The sequence below is a fragment of the Caenorhabditis remanei genome, chromosome X, assembly GCF_010183535.1.
Source record: "Caenorhabditis remanei strain PX506 chromosome X, whole genome shotgun sequence".
Classification (NCBI taxonomy): domain Eukaryota; kingdom Metazoa; phylum Nematoda; class Chromadorea; order Rhabditida; family Rhabditidae; genus Caenorhabditis; species Caenorhabditis remanei.
Genome location: NC_071333.1, coordinates 4,752,101 through 4,775,244, shown reverse-complemented (window position 1 = coordinate 4,775,244; position 23,144 = coordinate 4,752,101). Strand labels below are relative to the sequence as shown.

Below are 23,144 nucleotides of genomic sequence, written 5' to 3'. Positions count from 1 at the left end.
TTCTGTTGAAAAATCGATAATCTCTGTCAATTCGTGATTACACGAAAAGGAATCGAGTTTTCTTTTTGTTTTGATGTAAAAATCGATAGGTCTCTGTCAATTCGTGATTATCACGAAAAGGATTCGATTATTACAGAGCAAAACAATATCTAGTGCTACAATTCTCACTTTCAGAACGAAAAGGTTACGTTTCGGTCTTGCGACACGATAACTTTTGGCTTCGGCCCCCAAGTAAAAAGAATTACAAATTCCCGAGAGAACTTGCACACTTTTTAGCTAAAACACACGAGAACATACACAAAAGAGAGAGATACACGACGGATTCAAGAGAAAATCGAGCACAACGATGTCAAAACACTTTTGACACTAGCGAGAATCTGAAATCGCGCAAGAAACACACAAAACGCACTTTTTGGAGAATAATCTAGTTTATTCCAAGCCCAAACTGGCTAAACTGCACTCAAATCAAGTAAAACAACACAATATGGGTCAAATACCCAAGCAGAGGTAAGAAAAACAAATAAACAGCTTCACAACGGTACACACCGTTGCTACAGCCACAAAAACTGAAGAGGCACGCCTTCTCTCTGATGACTTTTCTCTTGCCCAAAAAAAGCGCCAAGGCACCAAGATTGCGCCAAGCTTCTCGTTTGCGTGTTTTGAGTGTTTGTGGACTTCGGGAGGGAAATTTAAATAAGTCTTTTTATAAAAAGACCACGAAATGACAAAATATTCCGGTGAAACACCGGACACTTTGTTTTTAAAAAGTTATGTACAGTAGCATTCAGCAATAAGTAAATATGTTTTTTTTTTAAATTTCTATCGCTGGTTTTTTCGATAATCAATTTTTCCTGATCTTGATTTGAAAATTCGAAAAAAAAAACTTTTCATTTTTTTCTTGGAGTTATTGAATTTTTGTTTCAAAATGAAGGGAACTACTTTTGAGTTCTGGAGCTGTGGCACGATGCTCGCTAGTGTAGGTTTGTACGATGAGATAAATAAGAGGTGATCGGATTAACGAAAATCTTTATTCGAGTGAAATCCATTTATGTACATCAGGCTTGTTCGGTGAAAATTTCTCGGAGAATCGGAGTATCAAAATTTTCTCCTTATTATCTTTTTTATCGGAAAACTTTGGATAATTTTAGAGAATGCAAAAAATTTTCCCGAAATTATTTCTAAACCGGGCTTTCTGTTTTGTTTCTCAGAATTCACATTTTTAATCGTGTTTTCGTGATTAAAAGTTTTTACAAGTGAAAATAAAACAAGACAGAATTTGAAGTGTTGCCGATTTTCCGAAATTCTTCTACTTTTTTTCGAAGAATCATCCAATCGGATGAACCAATTGGGCCTTTTTAAATGCTCTCAAATCTTTCTTTTATGATATCTTCCCATCTCTGCGGCGTGAGGTTATTTCACGGTAGCTGCTGTTGGTGGATTATTTCAGGACACTTCGGTTTTTAAGACTCTTTAGCGGTGTGGGTCATCACTCACATGGGGATTGTGCAGATTCCTCAAAATCAAGAAATATCATTGCCAAAGTTAGATCGCACCCGTATCATTACTATGTTTGAAATTTGGAAAACAATTTACCGAAAGTGAATGCTTTAGGAGAAATTACTCCCCTTTTTTTCTAGACTTACAAAAAATGGTGAATCCATCTATTTCCCTTGCTCTTTTCCATGCGTTTTTGTATCAATAAGTTCTGTTGATCTATCCACAATGAATGCATTTTGCTGGTAGTTATATGATCTCTCCATGATTCTGAAAAATTCTGAATAAAGAGAAAAGTACCAATTGTTTAGAGCCTCCAGCTTCCAGGCGCACCAGGAAGAACACGGTTCCCAGGCGCCCCAAGATCAGACATACCATCCGAAGCACCAGGACAAGCAGGAGTCAATTGAAATTTAAGATCCTTAGGACAACCTGGGCAATCTGGTGAATCGGGAGAGCGTACATTCTGTCCGAAGTATTGTGCCATTGATGGAGGAGTTTTGTTCGATAATGTAACTTTTCGTAGACGTTTATATTTTTCTTTTGTTGATTATTTTCATTGATTTGAGATCTTTACCTTCCTGATGAAAGAATCGATCAAATTTTTTATGTCACCAAAAATCAATTTATTCGTTGTTTTAGAGACCCTTCATAAAATAAAATTTAAAACAAATTTAAAAAACTGAACTTCCACCAACGGTGTTCGGATGTCTAAATTCATTGATAGCATGGGTAGTCTGTCAGTAGATGTTCCTGCTTGGACACGGAATCAAAAGTCAAATTAAAAAAATTTCTTCAAAGGAATTTTAGAATGAAAAAATAATGGGAATACACGAAAACTGAGTTCTTTTCGAAAAATTAAAAAAAGAACAACAGTCCGGAGTTCTATTACCTTACTGTGGTTTTCATGGTAACACACAGTCTATCCATATTAGGATTATCCTCAATCTGTACTTTTTTCCTCGTAAGTGTATTGTTCTTTTTAAGAAATAAAAAAATCACGTGGAAGTTTCGGCACTGTTCTAGAACGCCGGAACCAAAAAAAAATCCGGGAACCAAAAAACCAATGTCTTCCGAGATGGTGAAATGAAAAAAAAAGAGGAACGAGAACGTCATTTATTATTTGTGGAGAGAAGACTCTTCTCAAAAAAAAGAGTAGAAGGGAGACACAGCGTGCAGAGGGTTGCTTATGGAGTGATTAATAGTTTTTAGTGAGAAAAAGTATATGAATAAACAATAAACAAATGCAAAAAAATTTCTAAACAAATGCGGGTTTTTTTCAAAACACGCAATTAAAAACATAATTTTTTTTAATTGCAAAATGTTATATTTTTGTTGGTTTTGTAAATGCTTCGGTTTTGTTAAACATTTGGAAAATATATACATATGAAAAAGTCGGTTAGTCAATTTTTTTTTGTTCGCTGCAAGGTTGAGCAGGCAACGTCTTTTTACGTTTGGCAAGGAATGATTGGAATTTAAAAAATATGAATGCGTTATTGAATCGAAACCTGAAGAAAAATCACGAAATATGCGTTTTCTGCTTTTTAGAATAAATAATAGAGGCGAGTCAAAAAAACGATACTAGAATAAAGTCAGAAACTGATGATGAAAGAAAGAACAACGTTTTTTTGAATTAAGAAGAGTAGCTAAAATGACAGGTCTTGTAGCCAATAATTTGTGAGGTATAAAGAAAACTTTTTAAAAGTCTTTGTTTAAAATGTTTTTAAACTTTACTGTTTGTTGATCACCAGGAAAAAGTAAAAACATAAAAAGTGTTGTCGAATTTATGTTAGACAAATTTAGAACGTCATTTTCTTTTATTTTTAAAACTTGTCTTATAAATTACCTAAAAATGATTTTCGAAACTCCGTTTTCGAGTATTGTCAAACAATTAAAATCATCTAAATTTTCCGATATTTTAAAATCTACATTGCCCAAATTCAATTAAACCGTTTTTTTCTTTGCAAATTTCAAAAAAACCCCAGTTGGTTTTGTGTTTCTTTTCAAAGCGTCCTCCTGCGGTCCACCAAAAAGGACATCGAAGAAACTGATGACTGGACGCCTACCATCAATCACTCAGGGCTTAAAGAGAAAATAGAATCCCGAAGTAATGTAAGAGCTTTCATTTTTTTTTGGTTTTCAGTCGTTGTGAGCTTCTATTTGTTCTTCTCATTTTGAACCCACAAATAGCCTCATAAATCAACCAAAGTCGGTTTCATTTTTTTTGTTTCGAATTGAATCTTTTAATCTCTTCAAATTTTTTGCACTCGTTTCGTACTGAGTATTTCACAAGTATTCCATGATATGAAAGTATTTGCAGTAATCTTTTAAATCTCTTCGTTTTTATTTTTTTGAAGATGGTGATTTGTCTTTTTTTTTTCATAGTAAAATAATACTCTTTTTGGATATTTCCTTAATGTTGACTGGCATGCCGGTTGGTTTTTTAACCCTTCATTTTCTTGCCGGTCTATTAGATATTGGCGATGAATTAAAGACAGCCAGCTAACTTTAAAGAGGTAGATTAGGGAAAATTACAAAACAAATCTGATTTTAGCAGACTTGTCAAATTTCGGCCCGGTCTGGCCCAAATTTCAGCCCAGCCCGGCCCGGTCTTTTTTGACCAAATTTTTTGAATTTTTAGAAGATTTTACATCATAAAATTGAACTTCTAAATGCATAAATAGCTTTTGCTTGAATTCTGAAATGTAGTCAAAAATTCGATATTTTTGGAAAAAATACAAAATTTCGTTCGAAAATTAGTTCAAATTTTTGAATATCAAACTCCGGGCCGGCTGGGCCGGGTCAAGAAAAATTCCAGCTTTGACCCGGCCCGTGACAAGTTTGGAAGTCAAAAATGTTTTTCTATTGTTTTTTTTTTGCTTGGCCTTCTACCGCTGAAATATTCAAATATAGTGAAAAAGTTAAGTTTTTGCAGAAGAACGGTGATCGTTTCTCTTCTGATCTCATTTTTCCATACTTTAAAAGTTTTACTGCATGCCAATAAGGGGCCTGCAGTATAATTGGAGACTATCAATTCAGTTTTTACAGTTCTCATTTAATTTCTTATTTATTGACTTTTCTCTTTTTCAGTTCTTTAGCGACTTTGAAACTCTGTCACACGCACGGAGGAGGGGCTCTCCAACTCCGCCTCTTTCTCCTCAAAAGTTTAGTTTACGAAAAGAATTTTTCTCTTCTCATAAGCTCTTTGGAGTCACTTCAGTAATGAAGTTCCTCCGTTCTTTTCTTATTTTCCTTGTCGCGGTTGAACTGACCCTTTCAACTTTCTTCAACACTGTTGGAACCTTGGCCTGCCCTTTGTATAAAAAATGGTGTTATCATGTGGCAATGTATGAGGAGGACAGCATGTAAGTTTTTTTTTAATATAAATTTCTGAAACTTACATGTCAAACGTTTTCATTATCCGTTGTTTTAATTTGAACGACTCATTTCAAAAATTATCGGTGTCGCTTCATGTTCCGCAGTGTCAAATTTTGATTTAAAACATGCCGGAGGTCGAACCTAAGGCTTCATTTTGGTAGTTGTTGAGTTTTTACAATACTTGTTAAAAATCACAGTGTATCCATTTATACTGCTCTAAATGTACTATTCTGCACCAATATGGGTTAGTTTGAAGAGAAACGTATTTCTGGTTCGCCATTTTTAAAGAGGTCTTGTGATAACTTTCAACTAGAAAAGTAACCATCTAGTTTTGATCTATGATTCACCACAAAAATTGACAGTTTAAATAGGAAATGACACAGAGTCGCAATCTCAAAAATGGTCACGTTTAAATCGAAGTAGCAGAAGTATTTTTGGTAAACTCGGAGAACCATCCGAAGAAATGAATTACAGCGGTTTCTTCAACGATGAAGTAGGTGTCAGTGGCGTTCAATGTGTTCAAAAGAAAAAAGTTGTTTATAATCTGACAGGAGAACAGAATGGAGACGGTTTATACAATGTGAGTAAATCAAAAAATCACATTTTTTCAAACATGAAACTTTTTTCAGAATTTCTATGAAATTGCAATCATTGTTACTCATAATTGCACCGGTCAGTGGTTCAACATTAGGAGAATTTACAGCAACATAACTTATGCCTCTGTCACTGACAAGTAAGTTACTACTGCATAATCATATCATGTAGAAATTAATTATGGCGTTTTCAGAGAAGTTTTCAACACTTGGGATGCCGAACTTTCAAATGATGGAGAACGTGTCCCAGACTACAATTATTAGTGAATATAAAAAAAATATAAATATTCTTTTTCTATTGAAACGTTCAGTAGTTTGCGTAGATTTCCTGTTTAGGTTCTATTCCAGATTCCGACTCTTCTTTCGTTTTTTTATATTTTGTCTTGCTTTTTTCATAGCGATTTTTATGAAATTAATAGATACTGTAGTAATAACTGCTTACATTTTTTTAAACAACGAAGAAACTTGTGCAATAAATGAAAAGGAGGAAATGAAAAGGATATCAAAAAATCTTAAAACCGGTGTTTCAAGATGCTCATTGAGATCAGTACGCTGATTTCCAATCTCAGAGAAGACGTGAATAACTTACATGTGGAAGTGTTAGATTTGACATGGGAATGACCCGGAGTGTCCCCACTGAAATCTTTCCATATTTTGTACATAAATAGTGTCTGACGTAACTAAAAAAATCCAAAGCTGTAGCGGCGCTCTCTGAGGTTACGGGGAGTTACACAACTTTTTCGAAATTTTTGGAAAATTTTGGTGTCTCCACTTTGAGAACTCGTATCTTATTGAGTTTTTGAGCTACCGTAATGATTTAACGCTCATTCGATAGTCAATAACACTGACTTGAAAAACTTCCCTTTTACCAATTACCAAGAACCTATAATCGGCGGAGCTGTAGCTGAAAGTGTAGAAAAGTCGTCAGTGTGAGGTTACGATAAATGCAAAAAAAATTTCAGCTTTTCCACGTACCCCTATACGTTCAATTTTTCTTAAAATAATTAAAACAATGACCGAACAACGAAAAGGAGGCTGGTGAACACGATTTTTTATTTACAAGCCATAAACAAGGTTTTTGGTGCAGGAACTTCTGTATAAATGGGTCTCAACTTTTGACAACATAACGTACCTATATTTGAACACGTGTACAGACATAACTCACAGAGTAAGGAGTACGGAAGAATCCCCAGTTCCCCGATTGTCGAAATTTGACATTTATCGTAGCCTCACACTGACGACTTTTCCACACTTTCAGCTACATCTCCGCAGGTTATGGTTTTTGGTAATTGTTCAAAAAAAAGTTTTTGAAGTCAGTGTTATTAGCTATCGAATGAACGTAAAACCATTACGGTAGATCAAAAACTCAATAAGTTACGAGATCTCAAAGTGGAGACACCGAAATTTTCAAAAAAGTTCGAAAAAGTTGTGTATCTCCCCGTAGCCTCAGAGAGCGCCGCTATAGCTTTGGATTTTTCTTAGTTACGTCAGACACTATTCGTGTGCAAAATATGGGAAAATTTTAGGGTTGACACTCAGGGTCATTCCCAATTAGAAAACTCTTTATTGGCTTAAATTTTCTATTATTGCTTTATTAAATTCCACAATTTTTAAACGCATTATTTTCAAGCTTAATCATCTCCGTTTTACCAATTTTTCGTTCTGTTACAAAACTTCATCATCATTTTCAAATGTTCATCACATTTTGTTATAAAAAATAAATTCATGAATGACTTTGATTTCCATTAAACGACACTGATTTGAAAGCTGTGTTGCGCTTGGTTATGTTATTTTTGCTCGGCGTTATCAATTTTATTTCTACAATTTTCTTTCTGAATTAGAAACACCATGCCACCCTCTTGCCATTGCGGATAACGTCAGCCTAGAGAAGATTGCTCAGACAAACATTATTCAGCCACTTCGTCCTTATTAATAGTCCATCGTTATTTTTCCTCGCCGACACAATGTTTTAGGTTCTCACGGTTATATTTTAGAAGGACAACGGTGAGAACATGTAGTAGAAGACTGCATGTGACTTGCGAACTCCCTTGGGTTTCCCACGCAAAATACCGTGCACATCTGTCCTGTATGCATTTATTTCGTTTTCCCACGCTCTTTTATCGTATGGCCAAACAATACAGTGGGCGTGTTCTCCCACGGTACATTCTTACACAATACTGTTTCTTTCTCACGGTTTCCTAATTTCTCATTCCTTCTTCATTTCAGTCATAAATCTATTGTACTTTTTACAAACTTTTTTTATCTTCAGAAAATGTTCCATGCAAATACTGTTTTACCACAAACTATGGAAATAAGTGACAGAACAGCCAAAGAAAGACAAAGGCGAGATTACAATAACCTTTTGATCGAGAAATTGAAAGTGCTTTTACGTAATCCACAAGACGGCAATTTGACGTAAGTTTCAGTTTCAGTTTTTATTGTATTAACTTCTTTTTTAGCATTGAACAAGTTTTAAAACGAGCTCACAAAAAGGTTACCCAACTGGAAAGAGAATCATCGTCAGACCCAATACGTGCCGGTATTTTTCAAGGCCTTTCGAAAGTGGAATCTCTTGTTATCTTTTTCATTGAGTCGTTGAAATTAGATACATTTAATAGTAACGAGTGCATTGACTTTGTCAAAAAAATGTTCGCTATAGAGTATGCTGGATACAATGGGAGCAGAGTGGTTTCTGAAGGATCTACTTCGAAAACCACAACTTTCGTGACAGATAAGGAAATGGATAGAAAAAGTGTGAAGAATAGTAAAGAACAGAACAGAAGAGATAGACACGTAGAAGGTTACAATGCGTTAGAAGAGTTCATTCGCAAATCTAATATTAGTCCAGCTGCTAAGTAAGCTTGCATTTTCTTTCTACTAGTGGTCAATGTTACTTTTTCAGAGGGAAGCTGCAAAAAGTTGTCATTTTAGAAGTGATTATAAAATATATTAAAAACAAAAGTCAAGTGGATGTTCATGAAAGCTCGGAACGCCTGTTGCAGAAAAATATTGGAATTCAAATTGGCCATAAGAAAGGAATAAATATAGCACTTCAGGTTTTCCAGGTGAGCTAAATTCCCTCGCACTTTCCAATCGTTTTCAGACCAAAACTGATTTTTATTTTCAGAAAAACCAACTACTTGTTGTTCACACATTTGCTCTTGGGTTATACTTGAACTCACTAAACCTGCAGCTAACCTCCGGACTGCCAGTATCTCCACTTCCAGCTCCTCTTCTGCCACTATCAAACAGTTCAACACTTATAACACCTCCAATCACACCACCATCTGTTCCTCAACGCCAATCCAGCATTGTTCCAATGTTACAACAGTTTCAAAGTGTATTTCCAATGGGACTACCGACCGGACTTCCACTAATCCTATCAACGCCAACTACCATCAACTCGTTTTCACAGTCACCTACGGGATCTTCATTGACGTCTTCTTCGAGGGTGTTTTCTGAAGACTCATCTAATTGTTCATCTCAAAATTCTACAGTTTCCGACAACCCAAAAAGATTTTTCCGACCATGGTGCTAGAATTTTGAAATCATTTGTTAATGACAGTTCAAATATGTTTTGTGCTAGATCCATTTCTAGTTTTTCTGATTTAAAAAAAATCTGATAATAAGTTCTTGATTTTGTTGTTTTTCAATCAAATGAGAAGTTTTACAAGTTTGAATAAACTATTATGATTCAGACATCTTCTTGTATTAAAACAATTTTTAATGAAAAAACTTACGAAGTTTACAGAACGAGTGAAAACTGCGGGAATAGCTAAAATATCTTTAGCTAAACTAAGAAAAAACTTTATGAAGATCATTCTTATATATAAAACGCATGTGGAGTCTGTCCATCTGTCCCAATATCCGCAAATTTTGAGAAATGTGAAAAAATGGCGGACGGGCCCAAAATCGAACTTGCGCTCTTTGCGCAGCGACCCAATATTATGCATATGGGTTACCCAAGACACATAGTACTTGTTTTTATAAAAATCTAAACTCTATCTTCTCTGTAGACTCTAGGCCCCTATGTACTGTGGCCATGCTCGAGTCTTACAGAGAATGCGTTATAAAATCGGCACGGCCTTTTTGACAGCCTTGACTTCAACCCATCATTTTTTGTTACAATAGTTCAATAAGAGGTTCTCGATGAATGTTCTCGGGGAATGTATCACTCACTAAAGCAAACAATGCATTTACGCTCTATTGAGATCATCTAATCTGCGCAGTAATTTTCAAAAAAAAGCCCTTCTGGGAATCATTGATTCTGTCGTATTTTCATTTCCCTCACTCTAACGTCTTTGTTGGTCGTTTGAAATCTATTATTTTCTATTTTGTCGAATTATGACTTTTCCTCTTCTGAGAGTCCCCTTAGTTTGCTTGCGAACTGTTTTTAAAACAATGGAAGACGTAGATCTGTAAGTTATAGTCATTAACTTCATTTGATTCATCTCTGGTTTCAGACTTCGAACTGCCAGATGCAGCAAGAGAATGCGTGTCGTCATCAAATCATGTGGAAGAGACATTGGCTACAGCACATGGACACCAGAACAAAAGAACCGACTAAACTTGAAAGATATGTAAGTGTTGGTTTCATATTAGTGGTAGAAAAATATTTTTTCCCGATAGATCAACTTATAATGGTATTGACTAATTATTGCGAAGACCTGAAAGCAGTTTGAAAAGTTCACTTTTATAACTGAAAAAAAGTATATCCAGAGTTTATTCTCAAAGCTGTGACTCAACAGGGATATTTCACAACCGTTTTACTGGTAGTTATTATAGTACAAATAACTTTTGTAATTAGGAAAAAAGCATAGCTATAATCCATTAGTTTGAGCTACTCAACCTCTAGTGCAATGATTCAACATCAGCCTAGTTCATTATTGCTCTATTCCAGTTTTGATGTCCTTTAAAACCGCTAACGTCTCAAAAACACTTGGACGTCCTTTCAGATCCCAAAAGCGCTCAAAAATGTTCAAACGTTCCAAGAAGCATTCAAACGTCCAAAAAATATTGAGACGTCCCTCGAATTCTCAAAAATCAGGACCTTACTTGGACACCTGACAGTAGTAATTACCTATAAACTAAAAAATCACAGAGCTAGCTTTGCCATTGATCGTAAGCTCAGCACCCGAGAAGTAGCGCTTACCTTTAAACAAGACACGAAGGAGCTTGCTTAAAATTTTGAAAAAAAGTGCAAGCAAGTTTCTGATTGTCTTTGTTTTAAGGATTAAGAATTTTCACCTCCCTTTAGACGGTTTGGAGTAGAGCCAAATGAGCCACTATGCATAATATTACCTCATAAAATTGGGTTTACTTTTTCTGTACAGTAAGTAACAGCTTGGTGCTAGAGTTTCAAAGAAAATGTGTTTTTCAAGAAAATAAAAAATACTCACAACTATATCTAAAGATTTCAATGAAGTCTGAATATGAATGAACTTTTAATTTCTGGAAAAGAAACTAGGGCTTGAATGGATGTCAAAGTGTTTCAACGGACATTTCTTTTTTTCAAGAACACATATACTGGAATAAAACTTTTATCTAAGAACCATAATGATTTTCAGAATGGACTTATTCCATCTCTTCCGAGAGTCTGAGCCAGAGGAATTCCAGGCGCGATTCCAACTGGGAATCAGAGTTTCTGCTCAGTTAATCTGTCGTTTGGAGATACTTCCTAAAAGTATTGCTTTGTCCCCGATCGTAGAGATGCCAGTCTATTTCAAACCAGAAATATATTTTGATTCAATTCAAAATCTTGATGAAAACGATACATCGATTGAACATCTAAATCTTGGTTCAATGGTTCCGGTGGCCAAAAAAGGAGTGAAAAAGTTCAATAGTTATTCAGAAAACCAGCTTGAAGGTTTTATAAATGCCGTTCATTATTTCGAATCAATTTTTGGCTGTAGATTGATAAAAGTTTGCATTGATGGAACAGACACTGATGAGTTCTCAATGAACCTCAGGAACGTTGTCGAAGGACTCAATCTATCAAATCTTACTATGAACGCCTGGGAGCTACATAATCTTGCAAAAGTTAATAGAAACGACTTATCTTATATCTTGGAAAATGTAAACACGGAAGCATTGGCCTACGTCTGTCACTCATTTGCTCCTCAACACAATGCAGCTGAACATATCCAAGAGTGTATCCTATTAGATAATATCACAAAAATCAGATGTACACGCTTGGTTTTAGCTATTTCAAATTGTTCGCATCGCACAATTGTCAATTTCATTTCCAACTGGTTGTCTGAGCCAGTTTTGTGGGGTAAAACTGCGTGTGTTGCGCTGAATGAAATGGCAAATATGGAATTGATTTTTGACAGTCTGCGAGGAAACCGAAGTGGAGAGCAGTAAGTTTTAATAGTTGTTTCTTTATTGTCGTCAAATGCTTTTTTTTTCAGATTGAATTTCAATGTTGTTCACAGAGCTGATAAGGATTGGCAAATCATCACACGCTGCGATAAGGTATTGAATATCAGTCTGTTAGCCGGTAAACACGTCGTATTAAAATGTTGAGACAGACAATGTAAACTAAAAAGTCTTGAATATTTTTTAAATAATTGCTGTCTAACATAAACTTTGTTTGATAAATCTGAAAGTGAGATCAATTTTCTGTTGTAAATGGGAATATTATCGTGTAAATGTTGTTTCAATAAATGTGTTTGACATAAAATACGTTTTCTGTTATTCCCTAGAACAACAGCTTCGCTATTCTGACGACTGCACAAAAAACTTTGTTCTAAAATCGAGTTCCAAGCCAAGAACAAAACCTTTAGCCAGAATAAATAAGCGTGTGCCCATTTTTTGAGTACTTGAAAAATCGGGTGCACAAAAATTAAATTGGCTGCTTGGAAGTTAATTAGCAAGATCAAACTTTTTTGCACTCTTAAAGTTCAAAATCAAAATTATTCAGCTAAACAAATTATTTGCAAGAATTTTTAAAACTGGTAGCTTTTCTACAGAATAATTGAAAAACTCAAATTAAAAATCAAGGTAATTGTCTGCAAATTCTCCACATTTTCAAAAAAATAATTCTAATCAACTTTGGTTGAATTAATGATGAAATGAACTACACAATCAATAATATGTATATCTATGTCGTGGACGACGAGACGACCCATCAATCAAGATCAAGGTGCCGCAAGATGATTGTGGTTAAGGAGGATGAGCAATCGGAAAAACAGCTGGTACACAAACACCTAGAGGAGAAGTACGACGGAGAGAGCAGGAGACTCCGAGAGGAGCAGGGGATATAGGACATCTGGACTGGTGATGAGAAGGAGCAGGAAACGAGGAGAGCTGCAGAAGCGCCAGGGAGCCGAAAAGCAGTATAAATACCACTCACGTAATTGTGTAGATAGCTCTTAACATTTAGCTCTTAGGATATTGCTCTATCGTGATCTCTTTGTCTGTCTGTCTGAGGCACTGTCCGCAACGGTTTTGGAAAGAGAAGAGAAACTGAGCCAGCGGGCAAAACCGAACTGCCATGCTTGGGACAGCGACAGCCGCTTTAGACCACTCGGCCATGCGGGCACGTTTGAGAGAAGGTGGCCACGTGAATGAGGAGAGGCCAGCCGACTGAATCGCCGAAGGCGAGGCAGATAGGCTGGTTATATTTATATCTCTGAATAAAGAATAAATCTATAATAATCATTGTCATATAGTATTCCCTTTTTTGGTAGTTGGAAGCAGCCCAGGTCTTTCAAAAGCTATATTATTGATTTTCTTCTTGTTTATGAATTTCCAGTACTTTGTGAAGTGGCCTCCTAATGCCAAGACACTCGATAAGGTCAGTTTAAGGTCAGTTATAAAAATAACTAGATCGGTAATTTTAGTTCGTCTATTTTTTTTTTCATCTGGAGCAGAGTACAAAAAAGCAGTAGTAATTAAGCTAATCTGATTTTTCATACTTTTATTAATAATAAAAATATAAACTTTTACTTCATTCGAAACTCATCATTTTTTGTTGCAATAATTCAATAAGTGGGACAGAGTATTAGTAAATCTAAAATCTGTTCTCGGGGAATGTATCGCTCACTAGGACAAACAATGCATTTACGCTCTATTGAGTTCACCTAATCGGTGCGGTAATTTTCAAAAAAGCCCTTCTGGGAATCATTGATTTTGTCGTATTTTCATTTCCCTCACTCTAACGGCTTTGTTGGTCGACTATTTGAAGTCTAGTATTCTCTATTTTGTCGAATGATGGTTTTTCCTCTTCTGAGAGTCCCCTTAGTTTGCTTGCGAACTGTTTTTAAAACAATGGAAGACGCAGATTTGTAAGTTATAGTCATATACTTCATTCAATTCATTTTTGGTTTCAGAATTGTTACAATATTTATTATGTTTATCAGCTTCCTTTAAATAGAAACAATTGGTTTTAGAATTCGAACTGCCAGATGCAGCAAAAGAATACGTGTCGTTATCAAAGCATATGGAAGAGACATTGGCTACAACACGTGGAAACCAGAACAAAAGGATCGATTTAATTTGAAAGAGCGGTAAATGTTGGTTTAGTGGTATAACAACATATTTTCTCGGTAGATCAAATTATTATGGTAGCAACTAATAACTGCGATAATTTGCAAACAGTTACAAACCCAAGTTCACTTTTAATTATGAGAAATATAAATTCAGATTTAATTTTCAAAATGAACTGTCACATATCGCAATTGTCAGTCTTCAATTTAGCCCATCTCAAAACCATAATGATTTTCAGAATCGACTTATTTCACCTCTTCCGAGAATCTGAACCAGAAGAATTTCAAGCACGATTCCAATTGGGAATCACAATTGGAGATCAGTTAATTTGTCGTTTGGAGATACACCGACCAAATGATGTATTCTTTGAATCTCTTCAAATATGTTTTGAATCTATTCAAAGTTTTGATGAAAATGATACATCGATCGAACAATTAAATCTCGGTTCAATGGTTCCGGTGGTCAAAAAAGAAAATTTCAATATTTTGAAATTATTTTATACTTATTCTCAAAACCAGCTTGAAGGTTTTATTAAAGCCGTTTATTATTTCGAATCAATTTTTGGATGTCGATTGATGAGTGTTCGCATTAATGGAACGGATGCTGATGAGTTCTCAATGAACTTCAAAAACGTCGTTGAAAGACTGAATTTATCTCATATTGTTATGAATGACTGGGAGCTTTATAATCTTGCAACAGTTAGTGAAAAGGATTTATCATACATTTTGGAAAATGTGAACACGAAATTGTTGTCCTACGGATTCTGCAGAGGAAATAATGCAGCTAATCATCGTCAGGAGCGTTTTCTTTTAGATAATCTCAAAAACATCAAATGTTCACGCATGTTGCTATCTGTGTCAAATTGTACAAACCGTACGATGATCAATTTCATTTCTAACTGGTTGTCGGCGCCAGTTGTTTGGGGTAGGAGTATGTATGTTACGCTGAAGGAAAACGTAAATATGCAATCGATAATAACCGGTCTGTCAGAGAGAAAAAGTGGAGAACAGTAAGTTCAATTAGTTTTTTTATTATCGCCCATATTCTGAGTATTTTTTCAGAGTGGGTTATAACGTTGTGCAACAGTCCAACAGGCATTGGCAAATAATCACAAGCTGCAATAAGAAGTTGCAGATAGGTCTATCCCCTAAAGGCCTCATGATGGTTGTTGAGAATGATACTGAACACTAAGAAATTGAGAATATTTTTTTAAATCATTGCTGCTTTTCTAACATAAAATGTTATATGTATTTGTTTGATACATCTGAGAAGTGATATTACGTGAAAATGTTTCAAAAAATATGTTTGAAATAAAACTTTATAAAATTTCAATGTATATCATTATAAGTGTTAAAGACACGTTTTCTGTTATTCTCAAGCTTCACTCTTTTGACGACTGCACAAAAACTCTGTCCTCGAATCGTCTGCTTAGCAAGATCAAACTTTCTTTCCGTTCTAAATGTCCAAAATCAAAATGTTTTGGCTGAAACAAATTATTCCTCACTGAAACTTTTTTAAGGAACTAATTGACATGTTTTCTGAGGTTAGGGTTGAGCCTAATTAACCTAGCCTTATGAACGACTAACCCAGAAGTCACAAGTGCCGAAAAGACTTGCCTATATATATACCTTGTGAACCGATAGTTTTTGGTTATTCACAATGTCAATCGATTTGATATTTAGGCCACACTCAACAGCCACAAAAGAAAATAGCAGGCAAGCAAATACAGTGCCGGCCAAATTTATATGCCATCGGGAGTTCTTTTCATGTTACTGCTGATCCACGTCTACTGTAATGAGACCTTTTGCGGCAAAAATTATTTCATAAACCATAACTTTTAAAGACTTTTGAAAAAATGTTGTCGACTACAAAAATCAAGATTTAAGTTTATACACTACACTACAAACAAGACTTACAAGAAAACAATTATTCCTGACACATTGGAAAGCTTACAAAGTTTACCTTTTTTCTATGAACTCGCCAAACCTTTTGGGTGAAAAATGAAAACACAATAATAGCACCACAATTGATAACCATTAGAACGACGCTCATCGAGTTTAGAAATTCCGATTCACTTCCGTCTTCAAAAGAATACCTAGTTCAATTTTGGTCTATACAAGTTTTTAGTCTCAAAAGTTTTGTTCTTCTAAGTGTAAAAGTGGCGAAAAGCAGGAAAAGAAACGTGGAGAGAGGAAGTATGCGTGGTCGAGGAGAAGGCTAGAGTGTAGCCTCCGCCGGGCCTCGAAACAAAAAGAGGAGTATGTCGGTCAATGTGTCTGTTTGTCCGAGTGGAATTTGCATTGCAACATCAATTAAATTTTATGTGAAACAAAAAACTCAATAAGAGAAAAATAATAATTTTTTTTTCGGATTTTAAACCAAGATCAGGAAAAATCGATTATCGAAAAAAATCAGTAATGGAAATTTTTCAAAAAACATATTTTACTATTGCTGAATACTTTGGCTACCTTTCAAAATAAAAGTTCTTGCAAAATGGACACGATTCAGCAGAGTTACACATAAAAGTATGAAGGGGTACTCACTTATGCTCGCTACTGTAATTCAAGTTTTCTGAACCTTTAGTTTTAAAGTTACCTCATTGTTAGTTCTGGAGCCATCTGAACCGTACTCACCACCTTCACAACACAGCATCACTCACTACCACTGGCGCCATCGATGTTTCTACTATTGTAAAAAGGAGAGTAAAGAGAGGAATGCGGCGCGGGCCAAATGAGGCTTGGATTTCCCAGAGTTTTCAGACCAAGATCACCAGCCAATGAGAAAGACTGTAAATTCTAAGAACGCCACTGAATAAAGAATAATATAATGTTTCATCAAATTCCTAACCGGCGTATAAAAAGTTTCCTTGTGGGCCAGCTATAATTGTGTAGCATGATTTATTCATTATATTTGATTTTTTGAAATTTTTCCCTGAATTGAATCACTCGAACGGAAATATTAAGGATATCAGTATAAAATTAGGAGAACATGACTGGAACATAATTAAGGTTTATGAAACAACTGATTTCCATTATCAGGTCATCTGTAATTTACGTTTTCATGATGAAATTTACCGAAATCTTCAACTAGGAAAGTTGGTGCAACGGTACGTTATAATTGCATTGTTATTTGACTGAGGACTGTGTTGAATATAACAAGAAACGTAAGAAAACTACAAAAATGAAGTAATATTACAAGATTTTTAAGAAAAAATGGAAAAAAAACTTTTCTGACTTCCAAAAAAAGGTCAGACGAATAAGTTTTTAAATGTTATCTTTTCCACATTTTCTGAAAAAGCGTTTGAGAGATGGATGGCTGTCCTTTATTTTGGAATCCAACTGTAGACAAACGCAGAAATCTTCAAACAAAACGTAGTCAGCATAGTTGATCATGGTCGCAAATTCCCGGGATGGATATTGAAAAGTTTTCAGAAGTTGATGAGATATGATGGAAGAATTTCCTTTGTCTTGTCGTCGCAAAATCTCTTGTCATTATAAAACTAAAGACTGCATTTTGCACGAGGCTAACAAACACTTTCGAAAACATGTCGAGAAACGAGGTTTCATCTTCATCTGTTCAAATCTTCAATGAAACATTCTCATTTTGAGAATAAGTGAAGTTTTAAAACTAGTTCACAAGATGTCAAACTCACTAAAACTCTTTTCAAATGACGCATAATGATTCCAGTCTGAGCAATCTGTTTCCCATAATATTTCTGTGTAGGCACTTTTCCTACAATAAGAGTTTTCTTGGCTTCTTTCCATTTTTTGCCATCAAATACAGTATTGGCCATAAAGGTTGCGATTCTTACAGTTTCTCTGTTAGGAATGTTCAAGTTTGTGAGTGTGAGACGGCCTCCCAGATAATATCACAAAATTTATTGAGTGTATTGATCACTAGCAGAGCTTTTTTTGTAGTTCACAATTTTTTTTGCAGGACCACATCTTAAGAAATAATCAATCGTCAAAGTAATTTTTAGCATTTCTGGTTTTTTCAGTGCGAAAAGGTAAACTGTTTGAGCTGTTTACATTGACTGTCTGTAACTTCTTAGAATGACCTTGTACAAAAAAGTTGTAACCTTCAAAAATGAAGCTCTATTTGTGATCTATACTTTCCATAAGCAACCGATATTGTGGTACTTTTAGGGAGAAAAATAAACTCACATCCTATGTGAACATTTCATATTATGGTAAACTAATTTTGGAGAGTAAAATAGTATAATTGGCGAGTAGTCGTTGTTATATTTTTTGCTTAACAAACAAGTTTCTTCGATACACATTCATTGTTTGACATCACTGGTAAACATGTAAAAAGATAACAATGCATGATGCTATGCTTATCAGGCATTATGACATGTTTTGTCGAAAATCAAACTATAAAATGTAGTTGGGAAAGCAAATAATTAAAATGTGATCAAAGACTGCTTGATAAAACGTCTTGTGTACCGATGAAACTTCCTGATTTCAGCGAAGCAAAAAATTGTGCTCAAATTTTGTTTAAAAAATCTAGTCGCATCAAAGTTTACCTTCAAATGTAAGTCGTAGAATCAGTTTTTTGGTTGGCAACCTTTCGAATGTGTGAGGTTACAAGTTATAAAAAGATGTGCATAGAAATATTTATAAGAAAAGTTTTCATCAAATACATAGAACAAGCTATTGCAGTCATCATCGTTATCATCAGTAATTTATCATGTCAAATTTGAAAATAACTGAAAACCTGAATCTTCAGTTTGAATTGGCAACCAGTTCACTAAGTTCATAATCCTTTTTGTCACGTTTCCCACAACAATTGAACATATTACACAGTTGTTTATGGAAAAATATGATTATGGCAGCGACAAATGGGATCAAACCACCACAGAAGAACTTCCAAAACCCACTTCCGATTGAGTAATTGTACTGAAAACTAGTTGTTTTTTTTGTCTTTTAAGTTTTCAGTAGTGTTGTTGCTTACCCGAGAAATGTATCTCTATTTTTTGCAAACAAAACTGACCTCTGGGTTTTTGAACTTTTCTGGCAGAATATTTTCTTTATAGGCTTCTGGTACAAGGAGAACAAATAAAACAATCCACAACACGACTGGAAAATTCAAATATTCGTTCAAATTGAGCATAATTCAAAAAACGTGAGCACAATTTATATATCTTAGAAAATTACCTGCAAACGACATGAAGCCCAGCATAACAACATAATTGAATGGTTCCGCGAGTTGACAAAATTTTGAATCGATGCAGAATAGAGGAGTGTAGATCGACGAGGCCACTTGAAGAACTAGAATCACTACCACCACATAATAGGCTATTTTGATAGCTAAAAAATGAAAATACTTGTGGAAAAGTTCACCGATTCATTTTGGAACATTACCAGTAGAAACTTCATTCACGTGCTCAAAGGGTGGAGGAATCGGTTCAGTTCCGTTTTTGAACTTATTATCCCAACACTCTTCAGAACCCAAACTGTGATTTTTATAGCAGTCGCGACCTCGTATTCCTCTCTGAAAATCATCAAAATAAATTTTTATTCAATTTCAAGCCGAGTACTTGAAATTCATCGTTTGTCTCTGGTCTGCTTATGACAACCCATGCATTGTTTTGGAATCCAAAAATAGTGAACGCGAGAGAACACAGCAAAAAACAAAAAGTCCCAAAACATTTGCACTTCTTGCCATAATCAGATTTGTCGCTCACACTTCCTGGCATGTGGGAAATCTAAACTTGAATAAATTTTCGGAAAAAAAAACATTATATCAAAAAGTGAGTAGAATCGGTGACTTTGATTCCTAATAAACCATTTTTTCTCCGAATGTATGTTTTCGCTATCCGATGAATTTGAGTAAACACCGTATTTGAAGAATGCAATGTGTTTGAATTTTTTTCGTTTGCTTAGCGTTTAACGACTTTTTTAGTTAAAAAAAACACGAAAGTTAACATTATGGTGGACGACTGAGCCAAGAAGATGAGGTGAGGAGACTAAGGGTCAGTGGGCGGGGTCTAGTAGACATCTGGTGGTGCAATAAGATAGGTCACAAATTGTGATTTCTCATGGAGATAAGTGAGCAGGTGGTTTGTGTTAACAGAAATGAGACAATAGGAAAATGTCTACCTACTTCATGTTCCCTTGAGACCAAACTTGGTTTTGTTAGATGAGATGGATTTGGTATGATAAGGATGGCGTCTCAAAGACTAAAAGTTGGAAAAAAAGGTAACAAGTCTTAACAACCGCAACCGTTTTTTCTTTTACTTGGCTCTAAACTGTTTTATTTGGTTCTGCAACTTCTTCAAGTTTTTTTTTTGACGCATATTGGCAGCTGGAAGAGAAACATTTTACTTATGCATGAGTGTTTGTTTGAAACTGAAATGCGCCAAAACCAGTGGTATCAATTTGCGATCATTCCATGTCGATCATTTCCGTCTGTATAAATCATAATTATAGCTTTTTCTTAATTACAACAAAATAACGCTGTGAATCTAATTGTTTTCTAATTTATTGATCGATAGAAATAATACAGAAAAGTGACTGGTGGTCAGGTAAGGTCCCTCACAAGAGTAAACTTGAGAAGTAAAACCGGGTATTACAAATTGAAAATAACATAATTGAATCTAGCATTGGGAAGGGGAGAGGGAACAGAGTAACTATCAAAATCAAAAGGATTAATTGTTTGTAGTTGAGTTTTTTTGTTGGAACCCTATCTTAAAAGTTACATGTATTCGAAGGCATTTTTCCCTAGAACCGACTAATTTCAGTGTTTCAAAAAATAGTGTGTTGTTTTTGCTCTGTTCAGCTTCATAAAAGTTGAGTCAATCGAACAAAAAAAAATCATGCAGAAATACACTGTCAGCCAAAGTCGATAACCTTTGAGCGGTACTGTACAAGACGTAGAGAACTCTTAGTGGTTAGTTTTTACATTGTAAATAAATTGCTTTTGTAACTCACAGTTAGACAACAAAAAGTTCACTCACTTTTCGGATGTTGGTTTCAATATTGATAGATGAAGATTCATAAACTGGATTCAATAAAATCTGAGGATTTTGATTCTCTTGAAATGCTTCATCGTATTCATACCGAGCACAAGTTCTTGGATAGTTTAAAGTATGTTCGTAGTTATTAGTTTTCAGCAATAAATTTATTGGATTTCCTGGAAATTCTGAAAATAGAAAGTTTGAAATGACATTGTATCGTTTTCAGAACTTACGATCTTGAAGCTGAACATAATTCTCCAAATAAGTCATAGCCGAGTTAAATTCTTGTTCGAAATGTGACGGTAACATTGTTCTTCCTTAAAATATAGTTATTTAATTGAATAGTGAAGTCACTGGGAAAAAAAAAGATAATCATCAAAGCTAACCACTTTGAGTTTCGAAAATGTTCATTTCAGTCGGGATGGAGTTCAACATGATTTGTTGATGGTTCATCATGTGCTCTGACTGTGGGATGGCTGTAACTATTACAATATTCGATTGTTGACAAAAAAAATGCAACGAACCGTAATTTCCATTATCTTCAGAGTTGTATTTTCCATCCGAAAATGAGTGAACCCCACCGAGCTGATTTAGCTTTGGCACTGAAAATCCTGCAAATAAAACCAAATTGGTAATTATTTGAAAACTGACCATTTTTGAAATCTGACAGTTCTGTGAAAACTGACCATTCTGCCCATAGTTTTTTGAAATTGGGTTTCATTCATCATAATTTCCGTTGGGAGTCGACATCAGAGCTGAAAAGTTAAAATTTCCTTTTTCTACATGCAGAAATTTTACTATCGAAAAATATAATTTGATTTTCAGTGTTTACTGGTACAAAAAAAATGAAATGGAGTAATCTTGAAAATATGTGGAAAAGAGGATCTCACCGAAACTTTTGTTTCTTAAATGTCTGCCTGCTGACGGATTTACAGTGTCGATACACAGATTTGGGTTTTGTGTAACAAATTGGTTGAGAATCATTCTGAAATTAAACTTTGAGTTACTTCTATTTCTTGTGAATACGAGTTGAAGTTTCTCTATGAATATTCAATTCTTGATAGAACGTTTTTACAAAAACCATGAATGAAACAGTGATTTAAACTGCCATATTCATATTTAAAAGAAAAAAATGAATGAAAAGACACTATGCCTAGCAAGGTCGGAATTCAAATTATGGTGGTCTGCGCCCTTGAGAAGCGGTGGATAACTGGTCAACCCAAAACAAAGCAAACGGAAGTTTTGAAAATAGAATGAAAAGGCATGAAGGATAGCCATGATTTGAATTTCAAACACAACATATTCGAAAAATACAAAAATGCAGTGGGATACTGTAACAAGAACGAATTTTTCGAACGAAAGCACATAAAAATTAAAGAAAATTGTTTGAAACACAGAAATATTCTTTGAAAACTGCTTTGAATGTAGCATTTTATTGGAGAATTTTTAGACCAAGATCACCAGCCAATGAGAAAAACTGTAAAATCTAAGAACGCCATTGAATTTAGCATATTATACGTGTACAGCTATAATTGGAAGTCCCTTCATTATATCATCAGGAACTAAACCCCTTCCTTCCCAAAAATTATTCAGGTCTTAGACAATTCTGATGGAATTACAATTTATTGTAGAAAACTTAGCTCGAAAAAAAATTTATGAAAACACAACAATGAATATCAGTACTTTGAAATCAACAGAAAAATAATATCTGAACAATTAAAAACATTTAGAGCTTTTGAAACTGTGGTTCGTTTTCATCTATGCCGTCCCATGAGATCCATTTATCTGAAATAAATTTTATCATTATTTGTAACTAAATTTTTACTTCTTACCATTGCGTTTTCCTTTTCAGATGCCCATCCTCTATCTTGCATCCATACTTTTTCTGATGACCTCTCAAACATCGTGTATTTTTGCTTGACGCTCCACATGTTCTGCAGATTAGTTGGAAGCCATCATAGTCGTGCTGCTGCTTATGTCTCGTGAAATCAGTGAGAACAGTATATTTGTTCGAACACAATTCACACTGATAGGTCTGCTCGGATCCGTGCTTTCTTTTTACGTGCTCTGCTAGACCCGCTGGTCTAAAACAATCGAATTCACAATGTTTGCACTTCAATTTGATTCCAGAATGTATTCTCATATGCCTGAGAAGCGTCCTTTTTTGTGCAAATGATGATGAACACTTTGTACATTTGAAAGGTTTCTCTCCAGTGTGAGTTCTGTAACTT

At 34.9% G+C, this 23,144-nt stretch overlaps 5 protein-coding genes across 5 annotated transcripts; 4 read left to right on the top strand and 1 right to left on the bottom strand.

Moving 5' to 3' along the window:
• Positions 1-4,716: 4,716 nt before the first annotated feature.
• On the top strand, positions 4,717-5,729 carry GCK72_022917 (uncharacterized protein; the record flags this gene model as incomplete). The annotated part of the gene is made up of 4 exons (XM_003102841.2): positions 4,717-4,859; positions 5,347-5,452; positions 5,502-5,605; positions 5,660-5,729. The coding sequence occupies 4 exons, from the start codon at positions 4,717-4,719 to the stop codon at positions 5,727-5,729; spliced, it is 423 nt and encodes a 140-aa protein (XP_003102889.2).
• Positions 5,730-7,770: 2,041 nt separating this feature from the next.
• On the top strand, positions 7,771-9,003 carry GCK72_022916 (uncharacterized protein; the record flags this gene model as incomplete). The annotated part of the gene is made up of 4 exons (XM_003102830.2): positions 7,771-7,880; positions 7,925-8,320; positions 8,368-8,530; positions 8,593-9,003. 4 exons carry the CDS (start codon positions 7,771-7,773, stop codon positions 9,001-9,003), a joined length of 1,080 nt encoding a protein of 359 aa, XP_003102878.2.
• An 863-nt stretch (positions 9,004-9,866) lies between these two features.
• GCK72_022915 (uncharacterized protein) lies at positions 9,867-11,990 on the top strand (the record flags this gene model as incomplete). Its single annotated transcript, XM_003102846.2, has 4 exons — positions 9,867-9,883; positions 9,929-10,045; positions 11,033-11,824; positions 11,876-11,990. The coding sequence occupies 4 exons, from the start codon at positions 9,867-9,869 to the stop codon at positions 11,988-11,990; spliced, it is 1,041 nt and encodes a 346-aa protein (XP_003102894.2).
• A 1,219-nt stretch (positions 11,991-13,209) lies between these two features.
• Positions 13,210-15,146, top strand: GCK72_022914 (uncharacterized protein; the record flags this gene model as incomplete). Its single annotated transcript, XM_053735129.1, has 4 exons — positions 13,210-13,274; positions 13,859-13,975; positions 14,194-14,964; positions 15,017-15,146. The coding sequence occupies 4 exons, from the start codon at positions 13,210-13,212 to the stop codon at positions 15,144-15,146; spliced, it is 1,083 nt and encodes a 360-aa protein (XP_053578695.1).
• A 3,533-nt stretch (positions 15,147-18,679) lies between these two features.
• Positions 18,680-21,567, bottom strand: GCK72_022913 (uncharacterized protein; the record flags this gene model as incomplete). Its single annotated transcript, XM_053735128.1, has 8 exons — positions 18,680-18,853; positions 18,948-19,033; positions 19,112-19,264; positions 19,319-19,448; positions 20,914-21,098; positions 21,147-21,230; positions 21,300-21,389; positions 21,438-21,567. The coding sequence occupies 8 exons, from the start codon at positions 21,565-21,567 to the stop codon at positions 18,680-18,682; spliced, it is 1,032 nt and encodes a 343-aa protein (XP_053578694.1).
• Positions 21,568-23,144: the final 1,577 nt, after the last annotated feature.